Source organism: Equus asinus, chromosome 12, assembly GCF_041296235.1.
Source record: "Equus asinus isolate D_3611 breed Donkey chromosome 12, EquAss-T2T_v2, whole genome shotgun sequence".
NCBI classification, from domain to species: Eukaryota; Metazoa; Chordata; class Mammalia; order Perissodactyla; family Equidae; genus Equus; species Equus asinus.
This window is the reverse complement of record NC_091801.1, coordinates 51,582,203-51,600,992: the sequence shown is the minus strand read 5'-3', so window position 1 is coordinate 51,600,992 and position 18,790 is coordinate 51,582,203. Positions and strand designations below refer to the sequence as shown.

The 18,790-nt window shown below is 33.1% G+C and overlaps 1 protein-coding gene across 49 annotated transcripts in view; it reads right to left on the bottom strand.

Moving 5' to 3' along the window:
- Positions 1-18,790, bottom strand: part of RIMS2 (regulating synaptic membrane exocytosis 2) — a 572,997-nt gene that overhangs the window by 218,436 nt on the left and 335,771 nt on the right. For all 49 annotated transcript variants that reach the window (XM_070481448.1, XM_070481450.1, XM_070481459.1 and 46 more), the window contains 3 exons: positions 10,053-10,121; positions 3,084-3,240; positions 1,795-1,911 (listed from right to left, as the gene is read on the bottom strand). In XM_070481448.1, the coding sequence (XP_070337549.1) occupies positions 1,795-1,911; positions 3,084-3,240; positions 10,053-10,121 (343 nt within the window). The remainder of the gene's footprint in view (positions 1-1,794; positions 1,912-3,083; positions 3,241-10,052; positions 10,122-18,790) is intronic.

The window sequence follows — 18,790 nt, the reverse complement described above, 5'->3', positions numbered from 1 at the left end:
TTGATAAATGTGTTTGATGTGATAAGAATATTCTTGTTTTTGAGTATAATTCTACAGATTAATATTATTCTATTCTTCTCTGCAAGATTTAGATCATATTGTCCTCAGAAAAAAATATCAAGTCCACTTTTCATTAAAAGAAGAACTCTACATAAAGTTGAAGGATTTAAAGTTATTGCAGACTTTTCTTTCTCACCATTTCCTTAAAAAACGTTCAATGAACAAGGAGTTTATGAATTGCTATATAAATAATTTCCAGAAGTGCTCAAACTCATCAAAATTCTATTAGGTAACAAAAGTACTCTCTCACCTACCCTAATATGACTCCTTCCAACTCCTAATCACACCAACATAGTTATCTTTCATTGTTATTGTACTTTATAAGCATCCATTTTTATAGATAGCATGCCTACAATTAACCCTAAAGACACAGATCACTATGAAAAAGTCAAACAAATTAAAAAGAAACAAAATACTACATTAACTTTTGGGGCCACCCCATGGCCTAGTGGTTAAGTTTGGCGCACTCCACTTTGGCAGCCCAGGTTCAGTTCCTGGGCACAGACCTACATCACTCGTTGGCAGCCATGCTGTGGCAGCAACCCACATACAAAATAGAGAAAGACTGGCACAGATAATAGTTCAGGGTGAATCTTCCTCAAGCGAAAAAAAAAAACTCTACATGAACTTTCATCCAACACTAATAAATAACTTTCTATATCTTCTTAGATCTCAGACACAAAAGCCAATACTTTTTTGACACTATTGTAGACTAAGATATTCCCTATCTTTTCTTTTGGAAAAATGTCCTCAGACACAATGAAATTATAAGCATGAAGTGAATATAACTCTAGATTTAGACAAAACAATTAAATTTATAAATATTGACAGCAACTTCTCATATCAGTTCATTTAAAAGCCTCCAAGTGCTTTTACTAAAATTGGTTTAGGATGCATACAAAGAGATTTCTGAGTTCCCTTACTTTATCATAATAGTCTCTGAAGAGTAAATTAAGTTTTCTTTAAGAATCCTTATCTCAAACCCATTTGATAGTTTGGGGGAAATATAACAGCATTTTCCATTTTGTATGTAATCAAATCATAAATGAGAGGGTTAATCAATTTGCTTAACTTAAAAAAATTAGTAGTAATTAATGTATGCATTGAAATATACCATGTTATTTCCAAGTATGTCACATTTAATGGAGCAAATTCAGAGAATTCTTCCAAATACAGCAATCAAAAAGCATGATTCTTTAAGATGCTTAAAAGGTTTACTGAAAGCCATGAGGAAAAACCTCTTCACGAATTAGTTTTTGTGTTTGTTTCCTAAACAAACCAGACTTGCCTCAATATTATATAAAAAATAACATTGATTTCCCTGATGAATGTAAAAGACTTTAAATCTATTATCTCATGGAAATATTTTTATACATAATTATTGGTTATGATAAGGTAAGAATAATAATACATCTTGTTTTCACTATAATTATCATTATATCCTTGGGTGTAAATTCACTAACTTAACTTGTTCGATTTAACAAAGGATCAAAATTGCAAGAGCGAGATGATTTTACATTTTTTCTTACCAAAGAAAAGATTGCTTTGTCTGTTTTATTTTTTTTTAATGAAGTAGTGGTCATAAGAATGAATGTAGGCATTGTAAAGGAAACATATGGTTTTAGAAACTAAGGTAAGAAATATCCAAGTTCAGGATAAAAACATTTTATGGTAACACCTTCTTCCTGAAGGTAGCGATTATAATAAGTTCTAATAGTACTTAATCGTATGTACCTGTCTCTATCTGGAGAATAATGGTCATCCATGACACGATGTCTATCCATTCGGCTAATCGTATTATAATGTCCAGTAGCAGAGCGTGTCCCTCGAAGTCCCTGTTCCACGTTCCGACTGAAATAGCAAGATGCATTAAACATCTTAATAAACCATAATCATATACTACACCAAGAAATGAGTTTCTTAATGAAGATAGTAGAAAAAGACAAAAATCACTGTAATGTCAAGTCCAAATCTTTTAACTAATTGCACCTCTGCTGTGGCAGCAACCCACAAATAAAGTGGAGGACGATTGGCACAGATGTTAGCTCAGGGCTAAGCTTCCGCAAAAAAAACAGTTAAGATTACAATTAAAAATTCTAAATATAAAACTAACTCAATTATTCATTTAAAATAGGCGTTATAAGACTATCATTCTAAGAGTTTAGATTTTCTTAAACACTGCAAGTATATAAAATGTGAATTGTGCACATATTTCTTGTTAGCAAGCATATTATTTCCACTCCATTAAGGCTTCCTGTACTTAACTGGATTGATCAGTTTTCCACTAGGCATAAGACCTGGAGGGGCAGATTTTCTGAGCCATTCTTCCCACCACCCATGCTTTCCTTTTTATTCTTCGCATGATTGTTCATAATTTTAAAGGCCCAACAGATGTTTATTTTTCCTGTTTCTTAAATTATCAACATCTATATCATTCATGAGTATAATTAGTTGATTCTGACTAGATCTGCTAAATATTGATATGTGATTGACAGCTGGATCTTCTTTATGATTTTTAACTCATAACAAAATCATATATAGGTCATCCAAAGTTACAAAGTAGCCTATATTTCATATTATTTTCATTAGATAGGTTATTTAACAGCATTTTTGGTTTTTGTGTTTTTTTTAAATTTTTTTACTTATTCATTTATTTATTTTTTGGAAGATTAGCCGTGAGCTAACATCTGCTGCCAATTCTCCTCTTTTTGCTGAGGAAGACCGGCCCTGAGAGCTAACATTCGTGCCCATCTTCTTCTGCTTTATATGTAGGACCCCTACCACAGCATGGCTTGCCAAGCAGTGCCATGTCTGCACCCAGGAGCCGAACCAGTGAACCCTGGGCCGCCAAAGCAGAACGTGCACACTTAACTGCTGGGCCACTGGGCCAGCCCTAGCAGTTTTGTTTTTCCTTAAGTAACTTTTTTCCAGCAAATTTATTATTTTTAGAGATTATTAACAGTACTTTATGATTAATAGGCTTACAATACCAACCTACAAATAAAATGTGTGTGCTATCTTACCTTTGTGGAGGAGGGACACTGGGTGACCATGATCTAGTCCTTCCTATGACATCTACTCTGTGAGGGGACCCTGATAGTGAACAATGATTTGATGACATTACTTGTTCTGGCACTGATAATGTTGAGCTTTGAAGATCTCGACCATTGTGTCGATAATCTAAAGGTGAAAAGATTAAGATTATAGTTATCTACACACTATGTCCTTTTGTATTTTGTACTTTACTGAAAAACATAAAATCTTGGTGAAGTTGAAAGTTGAAATTAAATATATTAAGTGTAAATAACAAATAAAGCATAATACTAAGAAAATAATACAGTGTAAACACTTAAATTAAAAAGGAATGACAAATACTCAAATATTTAGATAGCTACTATGTCCAAGGCACTGTGCTAGGTAGAGTAAAACTTTTATATACAGTTAATTATCTTTGATAAAAGACTCAAGGTTATTCTAAAAACATTTTAATCTCTTCAGTGGCCTAGAAGAGCTTCAAATGCTTCTTGACAATTATAAACATTTAAAATGATTAACTTCCAAAAAGTTCCTAAAAATCTACAGTCAATTCCTTAAGAGATAAACAATATTAGAAAACACTGAACACCATTTGAAGTACCTATGTAAACTGCTTTCCTATAGTTTTGACAGGGCTGACATACGATAGAAGCTTGAGAATAAAAATATGACAAATTGAAGGAGGGAACTAGCCCAATGATTTGACACACTTAGACAAAGTCTATTAGCAGTAGTATTACCTTAATGAGTCCTAGAAAGCAAGTGATATTTGACAGAGGGGAGAAAAGTAGAAGGAATTCTAAGGTGGTAGCAACCAGCAGTTCAATGTAGGGCAGCAGTCGCGGAATAAGCAGTAAAGGTAAGTTTGATCCAAGTTGTGTGTATCTAAACATCAGGTTTGTAATGGAAAGAGCCTGAAAATTTCTGAGCAGAAAGTGATATTACCACTGCCATTATTTTCATCATGCTCAACATGGCTATGTTAATTGACCTTTTACTATGTGCTAGGAACTCTGCCAGGAACTTTACAAAGTGTTCTGCTATGACATTTGTTTCAGAAATAACAGAAAAAGTATTGGTTCATATGTGATTTCCCCAATATGTTAATGTTTTGCAGTATTACCTCAGGTTAGGTTTCCAAGAAACAGAGCAGGAGACAAAGATTAGGATACACATGAATAATTGAGGAGTGCTCTCAGGAGAAAGGAATTAGAAGAGCATAATAGGGCATGAGAAGACACTAAGCAAGAATGTGGTCTCAGTCTGATCCCACTGGAGGCTCTGGAACTTGAATTGCAGCCCAGTTGCTCCAACTTTGAGGCAAGGGCCCGGGACTTTTGTATCCCTGTTAGCCAGTCACTGGCTGAAGACTGCCAATGGAAAGCAGGTGAGGTGCTTAACCTCCTGTGTGAGGGGATTTCCATTTGTCTAAGGCCAATTCTCTAGAGAAGAGGGCAGCTGTGAGCTGTTTGCAACCAATATTTACAGTATCTGGGGATGGGTAAACCAGCTGAGGTAAAGGGGACACGGATAGAGCACCAATAGCATCCATTCCAACTATCAAATGATAGCAGTTGGAGGAAAAGTACACCAACACAGCTGGATGCAGCAAGCCAGAGAAATATAGAACTGTACGTGATGCTCATTCAACCTTGTTCTTCCTCTTGACTCAATTTGATCACAAATTCTGTCTTAGAGGTACGTATTGCATGAGTTCTTCTGGTGTTTGTGAATATTTCTCTTGACACCATAACTTTTCAGACTTATCCTCCTTTCCATATAGATATACTCCTTCCATATAGACACTTTCCTTTTTTTAAAAAAGTGCTACATTTAATATTTTTTATTGCTTAAAACTTAACAATACTTTTTAATTGTGCTCATATTTTTATTTTTAGTCCATGTTTTTGCAGGGCACAAATTTTTTTCAGGAATGTATATATGATGTAATAGAAACAACTGTGCAAAGAAGATGTTATTATCCCCACTTTACTTTTGAGGAAACTGAAATCTACTAAGAAATTTACATTAAGTGTCAAATACTAGGGCTGAGATTTGAAACAAGATCTGTCTGACTCGAATGCTCTCACTGTGTTCTAATACTACATTCTGCTCTCATGATCTAAGTAGCAATTTAGGAAGATGAAGCTGACAGCAGTGTACAATTCAAACTAAAGCTTACAGAGATTGCAGTAGGATTAATTGCTCTTATAAAACTTAGAATAGCATTGTCCAACAAAAGTTTCTGAAATGACAGAATGCTCTGTATCAGCACTGCCCAGTATGGTAGCTACTAGACACACATGACTATTGAGCACTTGAAATATGATTAGTATTTAATGTATTTATATTAAATCAACTTAAATTTAAGCTGCCACTATAGCTAGTGACAACTTTGGAATATGACAATTGGTAGTAGCAACAGACTGCAGAGAGAAAGAATCAATATATTCATTCATTCAACAAATATTTATGAGTGTACGTGCATGCCAGACGTGATGCAGTGAGCAAAACAAATAAAAAGCCTTGCCCTTGTGGGGCTTAAATTCTAGTTGAAAAGTGATAGAGACAATAAAAAGCCCACGAAATCATATATAATACGTTTGAAAGTAATTAGTTGCTATGAGGAGAACAGAACAGGGTAAGGGAGACCAAAATGCCAGAATAGGGGGACATTTTGCAATTTTATTTAGGCTGGTCAGGGTAGATGGGACTCATTGAGAAGGTGACATTTCAGAAAGATTTGAAGGAAGTGAGATGTTTTGCCAAGTGGATATACAGAAAGGAGGGTTCCAAGACAAGTGCAAAGGCCCCAAAGTAGGAGTGGACGTGACATGTTCACAGAACAACAAGGAGAATAGGGTGCTTGGAGTGCAGCAAGTCATGAAGAGATCAGATAGATCTGGAGAAAGGGGGCAAATCATGTAGGGCCTTGTATTGTAAGGATTTCTGGCATTTATTCTGAGTGACTTCAACCCATTCGAGGATTTTTTTTGTGGGGGGCAGGGAAAGATTTGCCCTGAGCTAATATCTATTGCTAATCTTCCTCTTTTTTAATTTCCTGCCCAAAGCCCCAGTATGGTTGTATATCCTAGTTGTAAGTCATTCTAGTTCTTCTATGTGGGCCACTGCCACAGCATGGCAACTGACAGATGGGTGGTGTGGTTCCATGACAGAGAAGCTAGTCACCCAGCCCACCAAAGCGGTGAGCGCCAAACTTCAACCACTAGGCCATCAGGGCTCGCTCCCATTGGAGGATTTTGAGCAGATATTGGACATAATCTATCTTTTCCTTACACTGCATCACTTCGGTTACTATGCTGAGAATAGACTAAAAGGAGACTGGGCAATAAAGTCAGGCAAGAAACAAAAGTGGTTTTAACTAGGATGATAGCAATGGAGATTGTGGGAAGTAGTGAGATATGAATATATTTTGAAGGTAGAGCTATCAGAAAGATTGTGTGAAAGATTTTATATTAGACATAAAAAAAGGGACAAGAACAAATCCAAAATTTTAACTCAAGTATATTAAACAATAAAGTTGCTGTCAAAAGACATGGTTTGGTGGGAAAGTTCAGGCGTTCGGTTTTAGACATGTTAAGTTGATGATTTCTACTACATTTCCCAGTGTAGATGTCAAGTGGGCAGTAGAAAATAAAAATTTAGAGTACAAATAAGTGGTCTTGACTGGCCATTTGGGAGTTTTAGCGTATACAGGCTATTTAAAAGCACGGAACTATAAATAGATGAGCTCACTAGAGCAGTGAGTATAGATAGAGAAAAAGTCCAAGGATGGCGTCTAGGGGCACTCTAATGTGAATCAATAACATTTTGTAATTAGATACAGGAGCAAAAAAGGGGAAGGAATAAAGGAGCCTTAACTTTTGATTAGCCCATTAGGAAGTTAAGAGTATACTACAAAGAGTAAGAGAAGTTTAGCAAGGTGTACCTGCTTGGAGAGGGGAAGATAACATATTTTCAGGCATGTAGGCAAACAGTTACATATGTGGAAAAGAGTCTTAGGAAAGGCATTAGAACTGTTGATAAAGATTTGAGAGTCATTTATAAAAAGAACATTATTGAAATCCAAGGTAAGAATAAAGAGAGACAAAAAGAGATCTGACTACTGAGTTTAAGGGAGACTATTGAGAAAAAGGGGAAGAGTCAGTACAAGAAGAAAATCCCAATAACGAAATCACATGGAGATTCAAAAGAAATGTAGATTCTTAAGAAAATATTCATGATTGATAATGTAAAGTGTTACTCAGAAGTGATAAAAAATGAGTACTGGGGATAGATAATTGACTTAGGAAATTAGAAGATTATAGGTGACTTTTAAGAGCTAATTATCAAAACATCTCTCTAGCTTCCCAATGGAAAATTATTTACATTTGTTTGTATATTGTTTCAGGTCAGAGTGGGAAATAATACTAAAATTTTATGTGGCTATGATTAAGTCACATATATATATTCCATTTATTCACATTGTAGGGTGAGTCAACTGGTTCAAAGAATAGTTGGTTTATAACCATTCCCATTTTCCTGACTCAGTATACCATGGGAGGCAAAATCCATGTCTGGTACTGCTTCCCTGAGAAGCCTAAATTATCAATCAAAATTTCAATTTACTTTGAAGAATAATATTAGCAATGAAAATTTCAAAATTACCTCTGACTTGAGTTCATCAGAAAAAACAAAATAAAGAGCACATGGAAAATATTACCTCTGGCATAATCAGCCTTGCAAACTTGGAAAAACTGAATAAAGTGGCCAAAACTGTTAATTATTAAGAAAAAGTTGCTATCTTAGTTTTTGAAAAGGGTTATGAATGGTTGTAACTGATACTCTAAATTTGACAGATATGCAATCTGCAATTGGAAACAAATCTCTGCAAATGGGTAACAAAGATTTGCTGTTGTACTGACTTATACTATTTGTTTAAAATGCCAGTTAACAAGGGGGAGGAGGGCAGGAAGGTACTGTGTATACGTATATATTCAATTCCCATTTGAAATGCCTTAAGAACAATTTCACAGAGAATATAGGATGTTTGCTTGATCTAGTAGTCAAATTATTTGATAAACTACTGATTGAAGCATTTATTCTCCATTTCAACTGGTTTTAATGATGGAGCTTTAGACAAAAGGGACATAAAGAAAAGAAAATATAAGAAAAATATTTAACAAAATTAACATATGTTTAAGTCTTAGTTATCATGATACTTATGTAAATGTAATTGGTACATCATTTTCTAAAGTTATGGGCCTATGAAAAGAAAATATGTTAGAAACTACAATACCATAATCTTAATTTCGATGTTCATAAAAAGAATGTGGCAATGACTTCAAATTTCTAATAGTGACAGAATCCAAGGATTTGAAGTTATTGCCATATTCTTTTTATGAAGATCAAAGGCAGGATTATAGTATTCTAGTTTCTGAAATATTACCTTTTAAATGCATTACTAAAGTCCAGTTTATGATGAAAAAACTATCTCACAAAATCATATTGGATTTCAAAACAGCAAAATAAATGATTTTACACACCAATCTTTTCTCCTCAATGAATTATTAAATAAATCACTATATAGTCTCTACACAGGTTAAAAAAAAATGTTGAAACAAGAAAAGATGATTTTCCACAACGTTGAAAAACAACGAACCCAGAGTAAATACTTTGAATTTTGTAGGTTTTCTAAATACTATTCTGTAATAGCAAAAAATTTACTACAGAGAGTGTTATCCCAAATAATGAAAGATTCTTATAAAGTTTCTTTCAAAAGATACAATTCCTTTAACAGAATGGAAAAATAATAAAATGATCATAGGTTTACCATCCTGAAAATAGAAAATAGAAGAATTGAGATGTGCCAAAAATGGTATCAAGATAAAGAGCTTTAATGACCTGAAGGAAAATATTTTGGATGAAGAAAACCTGATCTAGCTATATATCTAGTAAAGAGAAGAAGTAGAAAAATCACTTATCAAAGGAGTAGAATACAAATAGAAAGAAACGGTAATGATCTCCAGATTAGAGACCATAGGAAATATTTTTCAAGACAAATTTATTGAGGTTTAATTCACAAATCATAAAACATGGAAAATATTTTTGCAGTCTTAGATAATTAATATATTGTTCACCCTTAGTGTGAAAAATAAAGGCTAATAGATATTGAGATTTTAAAAAGTACGTCACTAATAGCATGCTAACTGACCCATACTCTAACGAAAATTGTCAAACAAAAATTATCAGTCAGAATAACAGTCATTGATACAATTGCAGCATGTCTTACATACAATAGAACATGTTTTGTTTATGAAATTTGTTCAAGAAGAAGGGAATCAAACATTTCTATAATATTATAGTATAATGTATATATAAATATAAACATTTTCCCAGAATTTATTAAAAAAATAGCTACTTATCTACAATATTAAATCATCAGATAAATTTCAAACCATAAATTAGGCAATATTTTCAACTACAGTAACATAATTTCAAAATGTAGCTGTACCTGATACTTAACATAACAACAATGAAAAAATTTCAAAAATCTCCTTCAAATATTTGACATATTTGGTATATTGGTGATGTCAAAAAGATTTTATTTTTTTCACATTGTTATTGCAGTATATAAAGAAGTTTCAATTATACAATAACCCTTTAAATTTACAGAGAAATCCTTATTATTTAGTAGTTTAAAAACAGAAAATTTATAAGTATTCACTTCTCTGACATCTTCCAGTAAGGATATTCCATCTAACAATTGGTACAGATGTTTCAGCAATTGGAATTATTCAAGAGTTTAAATTGCTATAAAGTTGTTTTCAGGGGTATAAGGAGGCAAGTTATTTCTCTCATTTTATTTATTTATTTACTTATCTATCTATTTATTGGTAAATAATGATGAATTACACTTCTTTCGTATTACTATACAATAATTCTGAAATTCTTACCTGATACCACACCAATGCCATCATCACAGTCATAGTCAGAGACTTCACTATCACTTATTCTCTTTGACCCTATGAAGCAAACAATAGCAATAATTAAAATTGCCAATTATTAGGGAAAAAAACCCTGATCAACCTGAAAAACAAATAAAAGGATTTTGAATGAAACACTTGAGAATTAAAAAATAGAGAGAGAAAGGAAGTCATTATGAGCTCACAAACATTTATTTTCACACATATTTCATGATGTGAGGATATTATCCTCCAAATGCATAAGATAAAGTTCCTAAATGGCTTAAAGCTTAAAATAATATTAAATGTTAAATAATATATGTAAGTGATTTGATGCTGACTAATAAAACCTATTGGACAAAAAAAGCTAATCAAAAATAGCAAAGTCAAGTCAGTTTTGGATGCTTTCAGACAAAGGCACTTAAGTGTAGATAAATTTCCAAACACAAACAATATGTTATTTTCAAAAGCATTCATGTGTCTTTTTCTAATAGGCATGACTAATAAATTAAATATACCCAATTCTTTTTTCATCACACTCATGAGAGGAAGCATAATTTAAGACATCTTAAACGTCCTTCTACTTACTATTTGTTTACCTGTTTCTTTATTGCTTTGACACGAAAATGAGAAATAAATGACCCACAAACTGACTCATATATCTAAATGATGAACTGTGTTATGTTTCCTAAGAAATAGCCTAAAACAGAGCAGTAATAATTATTACCATTAAAGAGCTCTGTGTGTGTGTTTTCATTACAAAACAAATCTACAACAAAATTTTAAAATGTTAACCATGCTATGGGAAAAATAGCATCAAATTGAATTAAGCAGAGCTTTGATGGCTAAAGTGTGAAGACACTTAATTATGAAATATATCACATATATAAATAAACACATTATAATTTGTTTTTTAATATATCTTTTCTCCTACATATGTCTCAGTACTAGGCACACCCTACACAACAGAATCTTTTATTAAAGCATTTTCCCCTTCCTTGGCATCAGAAAACACTTAATGATAAATGAAGTGTTGCTATTTCAAAACTGTCTACTTACACTACACATTATTCATTAAATAGACTAAGTTCAGTTATCAGAAAATAAATGCTTTCCTGTTAGGTTTATAAAACACTGAGCGCTCATGTTGTGAAAGCTGTCTAAAGCAGCAATAGTTAAACGTTCTAAGACTGCTCTCCAACATTGGCAGCTTCCTCTTAGACATACCGTATACATGTTTTTCTTTGTTTGTTTGTCTGTTTTAATGCCTGCCCTCTTGGGAGAGGGAGTCTTTACTGCCAGGAACTGCAGTTCTTGTTTTTCTCCTTTTAACGGTTGGGTAGAAGACGCCTATCTGTTTTTACCACGTGGTCCCACTGAAGGAACTCACCTATTTTCCTTCCAAATCCTTTGGTTATAAAACTTTAGACTCAATCAAATTTGAAGCTCTTATAGCCCCAATTGATGTGGCAACTACAATTATCTGACAAAATCCCAACATACTGGGCACAAAAGGATTTCTAGAATTAGGACATACATTCCAAATGTACTTGGAAGAGAAGATGAATAACACAGACGAAGCTATTAAGGAGATAGCTAAGAATTGCTACCCAGCTTGTAGCACGGTTTCACCTTGTAAATGCTCAAGGACAGGGTAATGATTAGTGTAATGTGCCAGGTACACCACAGAGCATAAAGATTATATGATTTTGGTATTGGTCAAGAATCAGATCTCTTTCTGGTGTAAGATAAGAATGACCCCAGCAAGAAACGAAGTTCATTTTATCAGCCTCTGTGAGTGGTCTTGTGTGAGTGTGTGCTTGGGGTTGGAGGTAGCAGGTATACATGGTTTGTAAATGTTGCTTCTTTCCAAATCTTATTGATTATTTTCCTGATGAAAATCTGGATCTATTTTGCTATTAATTCTACAGAGATTAAATATGTTGCAATTATTTTCTAATTGAATCTTGTGTTTTTACATTCTGATGAATTCAAGTATTTAAGTTTCATCATTGAATGTATCAATCTACTCTTTTCAAAGTAGTGCTTTAGTGTCCTGTTTAAGAAATCTTTCCTGAGCTTATGAGCTGAGATATAGTCTCTTATATTTTCTTCTGAAAATTTAAAAATTTTGCTTTTAGCATTTAAATCCTCATCCATCTTGAATTGAGTTTATATATGGTATGAGATATGGATACAACTTCACTTTTTCCAACACATATCTCAGCATTGTTTATTTAATATTTCCACCTTCCCCTCAATGATCTGTGATGTCATAAATAAATGTATCCTATCCACCAGGATCTGTTTGGTGCTCTATTTATTTTTCCCAATACAGGCTACCTATCCATAAACCAATAACTCGTTATCTTTGTTATCATAATGTTTTATATTGAAAAGCAAATCCATCATATCTTGAATCATTCCCCTTTGCTCTTCCATATAAATTTTAGATTCAGGTTATCAAATTGCACAAAAACATCTTATTGGGATTTTGATTTGAACTGTGGTGAATCAATTTAGGGAGAATTGGCATGTATTATAGCACTGTTTTACTAGCCATGAAATATGACGTTCTCCTCATTTAAATTTCCATGAAATTTTTAACTTTGGCCACTCAAATTTTCCACATTTGTTGGATTTATCCTTTATATCTTATAATTTCCATTGCTATACGAAATATTGTTAAAATTATGTTTTCTAAACTAATTGTTCATATACAGAGATACAATTTTATTGTAAAATAATGTTAACCAACCACCTTGTTACAGTCTCTCTCTTTTTTTACTTCTAATAAACTGATTGTGGTTTAATCTGGATTTTTCTATGTAGACAATCTTTCTTCCCAATCTTAACGCTTTTTTCCTTTCTTTTTCTTGTTTTTCTATGCTGATAAGCACAATGCAGGAAAGAAGCAGAGAAACTTTCATTCCTTTTTAAGTTCTGATTTTAAATAGAATTTTTCTAATATTTCCCCATTAAAAATGGTATCTGCTGAACTTACATTTTATCAGGTTGAGGAAGGTCTCTTTTAAATTCAGTGAGGATTTTTGCATTTTCATTTACAAGTGAATCTCGCCTGTTGTTTCCTTTCTTGTACCAACCTTTTAGTTGAGGTTAAAGGTTATACTGGCTCAATAAAAGACTGAGAATTTGTCCTTTTTTATTCCCTGGAAGAATTCATGTAGGATTGTTAAAAAAATCTGTTCTTTGAAATTTTGAGAGAACCCATCAATAAAACTATCATGGTTTGATGTTTCCTTTGTGAGACTATTTTAAATTACGAATCCATTTTTCAGTAGATGTAGAATGACTTCTTGATTCAAAGTGTAATAAGTCATATTTTTCATAGGAATTTGGTCACTTTGTCTAAGTTTTCAAAGCATTAGCTACAATGTTCATAAATTTACCTTATCTATTTATTTTCTGATGTCTCTATTACAGCTCCATTTGAATTCTGTACCTTCTTTTTATTCTGCCAATAAATTTCACAAAAAGTTTATTTTGTGATTCATTTCAAAGGATTAATTTTTGGGTTCCATAATCCCATCAACTAGCAATTTGTTTCTTACTTTACTGATTTCTGCTCTTATTTTTATGCTTGTACTTCAAATTTATTTCACTATTCTTTTCCTAAACTCTTAAATTGGATGAGTACATCATAATTTTCAGCCTTTTAATCTTTACTAACATAAGCATTCCCCCTCTGACTACTTCTTTGCATTACTCAAATATTTATATGTAGTATATTCATTAAAGTTCAGGTCTAGGTATTTTCTTCTTGAGTCTATAAAATACTTACCATACTTCATTAAATCTAAGACACTAGTGACAGAATGATGCATGACAACTGCAGAGAGAATAGATCTTGAAAAAAATGTTCATTAGAGTAGAAGGGTCTATTTTTGAAAATTTTCAAATGTATGGGTATAATTTATTTTTTTTAAAAAAACTGACATAGTAACACTGTAGTTGAAGAAAACAGCCTATATTTGTCAATTCTTTGAAATTTGTCAAAACATGAATTATTGAATAGTATATTAATAATTCTTACAAATGTTTCAAGGATAACAGAGGAATATGAATCCATTAATTATTAGATGCAGAGTTCTTTATTTGACCATGAGATTAAACTTGTTAATTGTGTGATTTGGTTCTTTTTTTATCTTCCCTAAATTTTTGTTTGCTTGATGTTATCAATGACTGAGAATTATTTTGGAATCTCCTACAATGGTGGCAAATTTGTTAATTTGTCTCTCTAGTTTTACTTTATGTAAAAGTAAGTTGTTTCACTTACACATGGCAAGTTTAAAATTATTTCAATAGATGTAGAAAAATTATTTGAAAATGTCTAACCTCCATTCACGATAAAATGTCTCAGCAACTAGTAAGAAGGAAACTTCCTCAAACTGATAAAGGGCATCTAGTAAAAAACCTATACCTAACATCACACTTAATTATGAAATACAGAAAGCATTCCCCCTAAGACAAAGAATAAGCCAAGGATGTCCACTCCAACTCCTTCTTTTCAACACTGTAAACACTGCGTGACAGTAAATTACAGCAACAAAAATATATGAACGGAATATGATTGGGAAGCAGGGAGTAACATTGATGTGGATTAAGGCTGCCCCAGCTAGAGAAGCCCAAGGTGACCTGGCCTACATGCCAAACTATATGACCCAGTGGACTTTTTTTATGGTATGAATTAGGACTGCCCCAGGGAGCCCGGGGCATCCTCACCTACATGCCCATCTATATGGCCAGATTCATATCTAAAGTTATATGACCGCACAATAACCAGACTCCACCTGCACTGAAATCATTTAATGACTTTTTACATCATCTTTTCTTTTTTTCCAGTAAAAATAAGTCACATACCCATGCCTTATAAAATTAGCCCTAACCCTCAACTCAGGGCAGCAGCAGGAGCTCTGCCTGCCTATGGGTCCTGTCCCCATGCCAGCAGGGGCAGCAGCACCAGCTCTGCCTGCCCATGGGTCCTGTCCCCATGCCAGTGGGGACAGCAGAAGTGGCAGCAGCAGGAGCTCTGACTGCCCGTGGGTCTTGTCCCCATGCCAGCGGGGGCAGCAGAAGCGGCAGCAGCGGGAGCTCTGACTGCCCATGGGTCCTGTCCCCATGCTATTCCACACTATTCTCTAAATAAAAGAGCACTACTGCCAGATCTTGAGAGTCTAAGAAATTCTTTCTTTTGACTCCTCGGCTCACCGACCCTGCATCAACATGATCATGTAAATTAAAAATCCTGAGAAAGCTATAAAAAAGTTAAGACTAACAATTTAGGAAGATTGAAGGATACATAGTCAATATACAAAAATGAATTATATTTCTTAAACAACAGCAATAAATATTTGGAAAATTAATTTCAAAACCACTATCATTTATAAGAATATCCAAACACATGAAATACTTAGGAATACATTTAACAAAAAATGTGCAAAACATATTCACCGAAACCCACAAAACACTGCTGTATTAGTTTCTGAGGGCTGCCTGTAACAAAGTACCAAAAATTGGGTAGCTTAAAACAACAGAAATTTACTGTCTCACAGTTCTGGAAGGAAGAAGTTCAAATCATTGGGTCGGCAGTGCCGTGCTCCCTCTGATGGTGCCAGGGAAGAATCTTTCCTTGTCTCTTAGAGCTTTTGATGTTTGCTAGCAATCCTTGGTGTTTTTTTCACGTGTAGATGCATCACTCCAGTCACACGGCCATCTTCTCCTGAATGTCTTCATATTGTCTTCCCTCTGTGCATGTCTATCTCTGTGTCCAAATTTCCTGTTTATAAGGACACTATTCATATTGGATTAGGGCCTCCCCTAATAACCTCAAAAATGAAAACTTGATTTCCTCTATGAAGACTATTTCCAAATAAGGTCACATCCTGAGGTATGGGGGGATAGGACTTCAACATATAATTTTGAGGGGACAAAGTTCAACTCATAACAACCAATAACAAATTAAAGAAAATTTAAATAAATGGAGAGACTTTCATGCAAAGCTGGAAGCCAGAAGTTACTGAAATAACATTGTTAGAGTGTTGAGAAAAAATAAAAGTAATTCTAGAATTTTAAACATAGCTAAACTTTCCATTAGGAATGAAGAAATACAGATATATTCAGAAAAACAAAGTCTGTTTCCAGTTCTTTATTGAAAGAACTTCTAAAAAATGTGCACTTCAAAAATCTAGAGAAATTTATCCCAGAAGGAAGGGATGACATGAAAAAAGAAGAAAAAGAAGAGAAAGTAGCAAAAATTAGGTAAATCTAAACAAACTCTGTATGAACAAAATGACAATAATTATAATATCTACTAACCATTTATTTAGGTATTCTTTAATGTTTCTTAATAAACCTTCATAATTTTTACCTATAGCAGTTTTACAAAACTTTTGCTAGATTTATTCCTAGGTATTTGATATTCTGTTGCTATTGTAAATTATGCCTGTTTGTTACTGGTCTATAGAAATGCAATTGACATTTACATATTAATCTTATATCCAGACATCTATATTTATCTGTAGATTCCTTTCAGATTTTGAGGTAAACAATAATGTCATCTGAAATAATGATAGTTTTATTTCTTCCTTTGCATCCCTAATGTTTCTAAATTCTTCTTGTCTTATTACTCTAAGATCTTTTACATTCTCCTGTTCTTGTTTTAAAGAAATGATTCTATTATTGGCCATTTAAAGATGAGATTTTCTGTATGATTTTCAGAGACATTCTATAAGAGTGAGGAATTCTTTTCTAATTCATAATTTTCTAACAGATATCATTATGAATTTATGTTTAATTCTATCAAATTGATGTTTCCTTTGTGAGACTATTTTAAATTAAGAATCCATTTTTTGTTATTGAAAAATGAACATAGTTTTTCTCCTTTAATCTGTAAACGCTTTAAATCACATTTATAGATTTTTATAAAGCTGTTGGATTTCATTTGCTATTTTATATAGCTTTTTTTGTCACTTAGGAGTGAAATGAGCCTATAAATCTCCTTTTTGGAATAGCTTTGTAGACTTTTGGTTTAAAACATATGTTTTCCTTGTAAATGAGCTTGGAAATCTTCCTTCTATGTATATTATACAAGAGTTTTATTAACCTGAGATAATTTGTCAAGATTTAGTACAAATTACCTATAAAAAAAAGTCTAGGTCTAGCGTTTTCTCTAAAAAAAAGTTTTATTTCAACTTTAAACATATTAATAATACTTGTAGTTATAGAACTATTCAAGCATTTTATTTCTTAGTGAGTCAATTTTCTTAAATATTATTTTCCTAAGAATTTGTCCATATTATGAATATTTTCAAAGTTGCTGATATATAATTGCAGATGGAGTTCCACTAACTGAATTAAACTTACAGTAGTCCCCCCTTATCCACTGTTTTGCTTTCTGCTGTTTCAGTTACCCATGGTAAATCACGTGGTCCAAAAATATTAAATGGAAAAATTCCAGAAATAAAAAATTCATGTTTTAAATTGTGCATCATTCTGAGTAGCGTGATGAAATCTTGCACCATCCTAATCTGTCCCTCCTGGAAGTGGATCATCCCTTTGTCTAGGTATCCATGCCGTATACGCTACCTGCCCATTAATCACTTAGCAGCTGTCTCCATTATCAGACCCACTGGAATGGCATCATGCTTGAGCTCCAGGAACCCTTATTTTACTTAATAATGGCCCCAAAGCACAAGAGTAGTGATGTTGGCAATTCAGATATGCCAAAGAGAAGCCATAAAGTGCTTCCTTTAAGTAAAAAGGTAAAAGTTCTCCACTTAATAAGAAAAGAAAAAAATTGTATGCAGAGGTTGCTAAGATCTACAGTAACATTTATTAAAGCATATTGTTATAATTGTCCTATTTTATTATTAGTTGTTGTCATTAATCTCTTCCTGTGCGTAATTTGTAAACTAAACTTTATCATAGGTATATATGTATAGGAAAGACATAGTATATATAAGGGTTTGGTATTATCTGAGGTTTCATATATCCACAGGGAGTCTTGGAACATAGCCCCCGCAGATGAGGGGGGCTACAGTATTTTAATAACTACTTTACCTTATCTCCTCTTTTACACTCATATTATTTATCTGTGCCTAATCTGTTTTGGATCATGTCAGAGTTTTCAGAATTTTGTCTATTCATTTTTTTATTTTTTTCTCTTATTTTTCTCTTTTGTTAGTTTTCAATTTCATTTTAGTTTGCATTTCTTAGAGTTGTATATAAATGGAATCATACAGTATGCATTTCTTTTGTTTGTCTTCCTTCACTCGGTATAATTATTCTCAGATTCATCCATGTTGTAGTATATATCAATAGATCATTCTTTTATATTGCTGAATAATATTCTATTTTATGACTGTACCACAGTTTGTTTATCCATTACCCAGTTGAGGGGCATTTGGATTGTTTGATTATTCAAATCAAGTTACAATGAACATTCACGTACAAGTTGTATGGACATATGCTTTCACTTCTCTTTGGTAAATACCTCTAAGTGGAATGGCTGGATTATATGGCAGATACATGTTTAACTTTTTAAGAAAAACTGCCAAAGTGGTTTCCAAAGAGGCTATAACATTTTACACTCCCACCAGCAGTGTATGAGAGTTTTAGTCACCTCCCATCTTTCCCAGTACTTGGCACGGACAGTCTTCTTCATTTCAGCCATCCTAGTAAGTATCTAATGGTATCTCATTTACACCTTC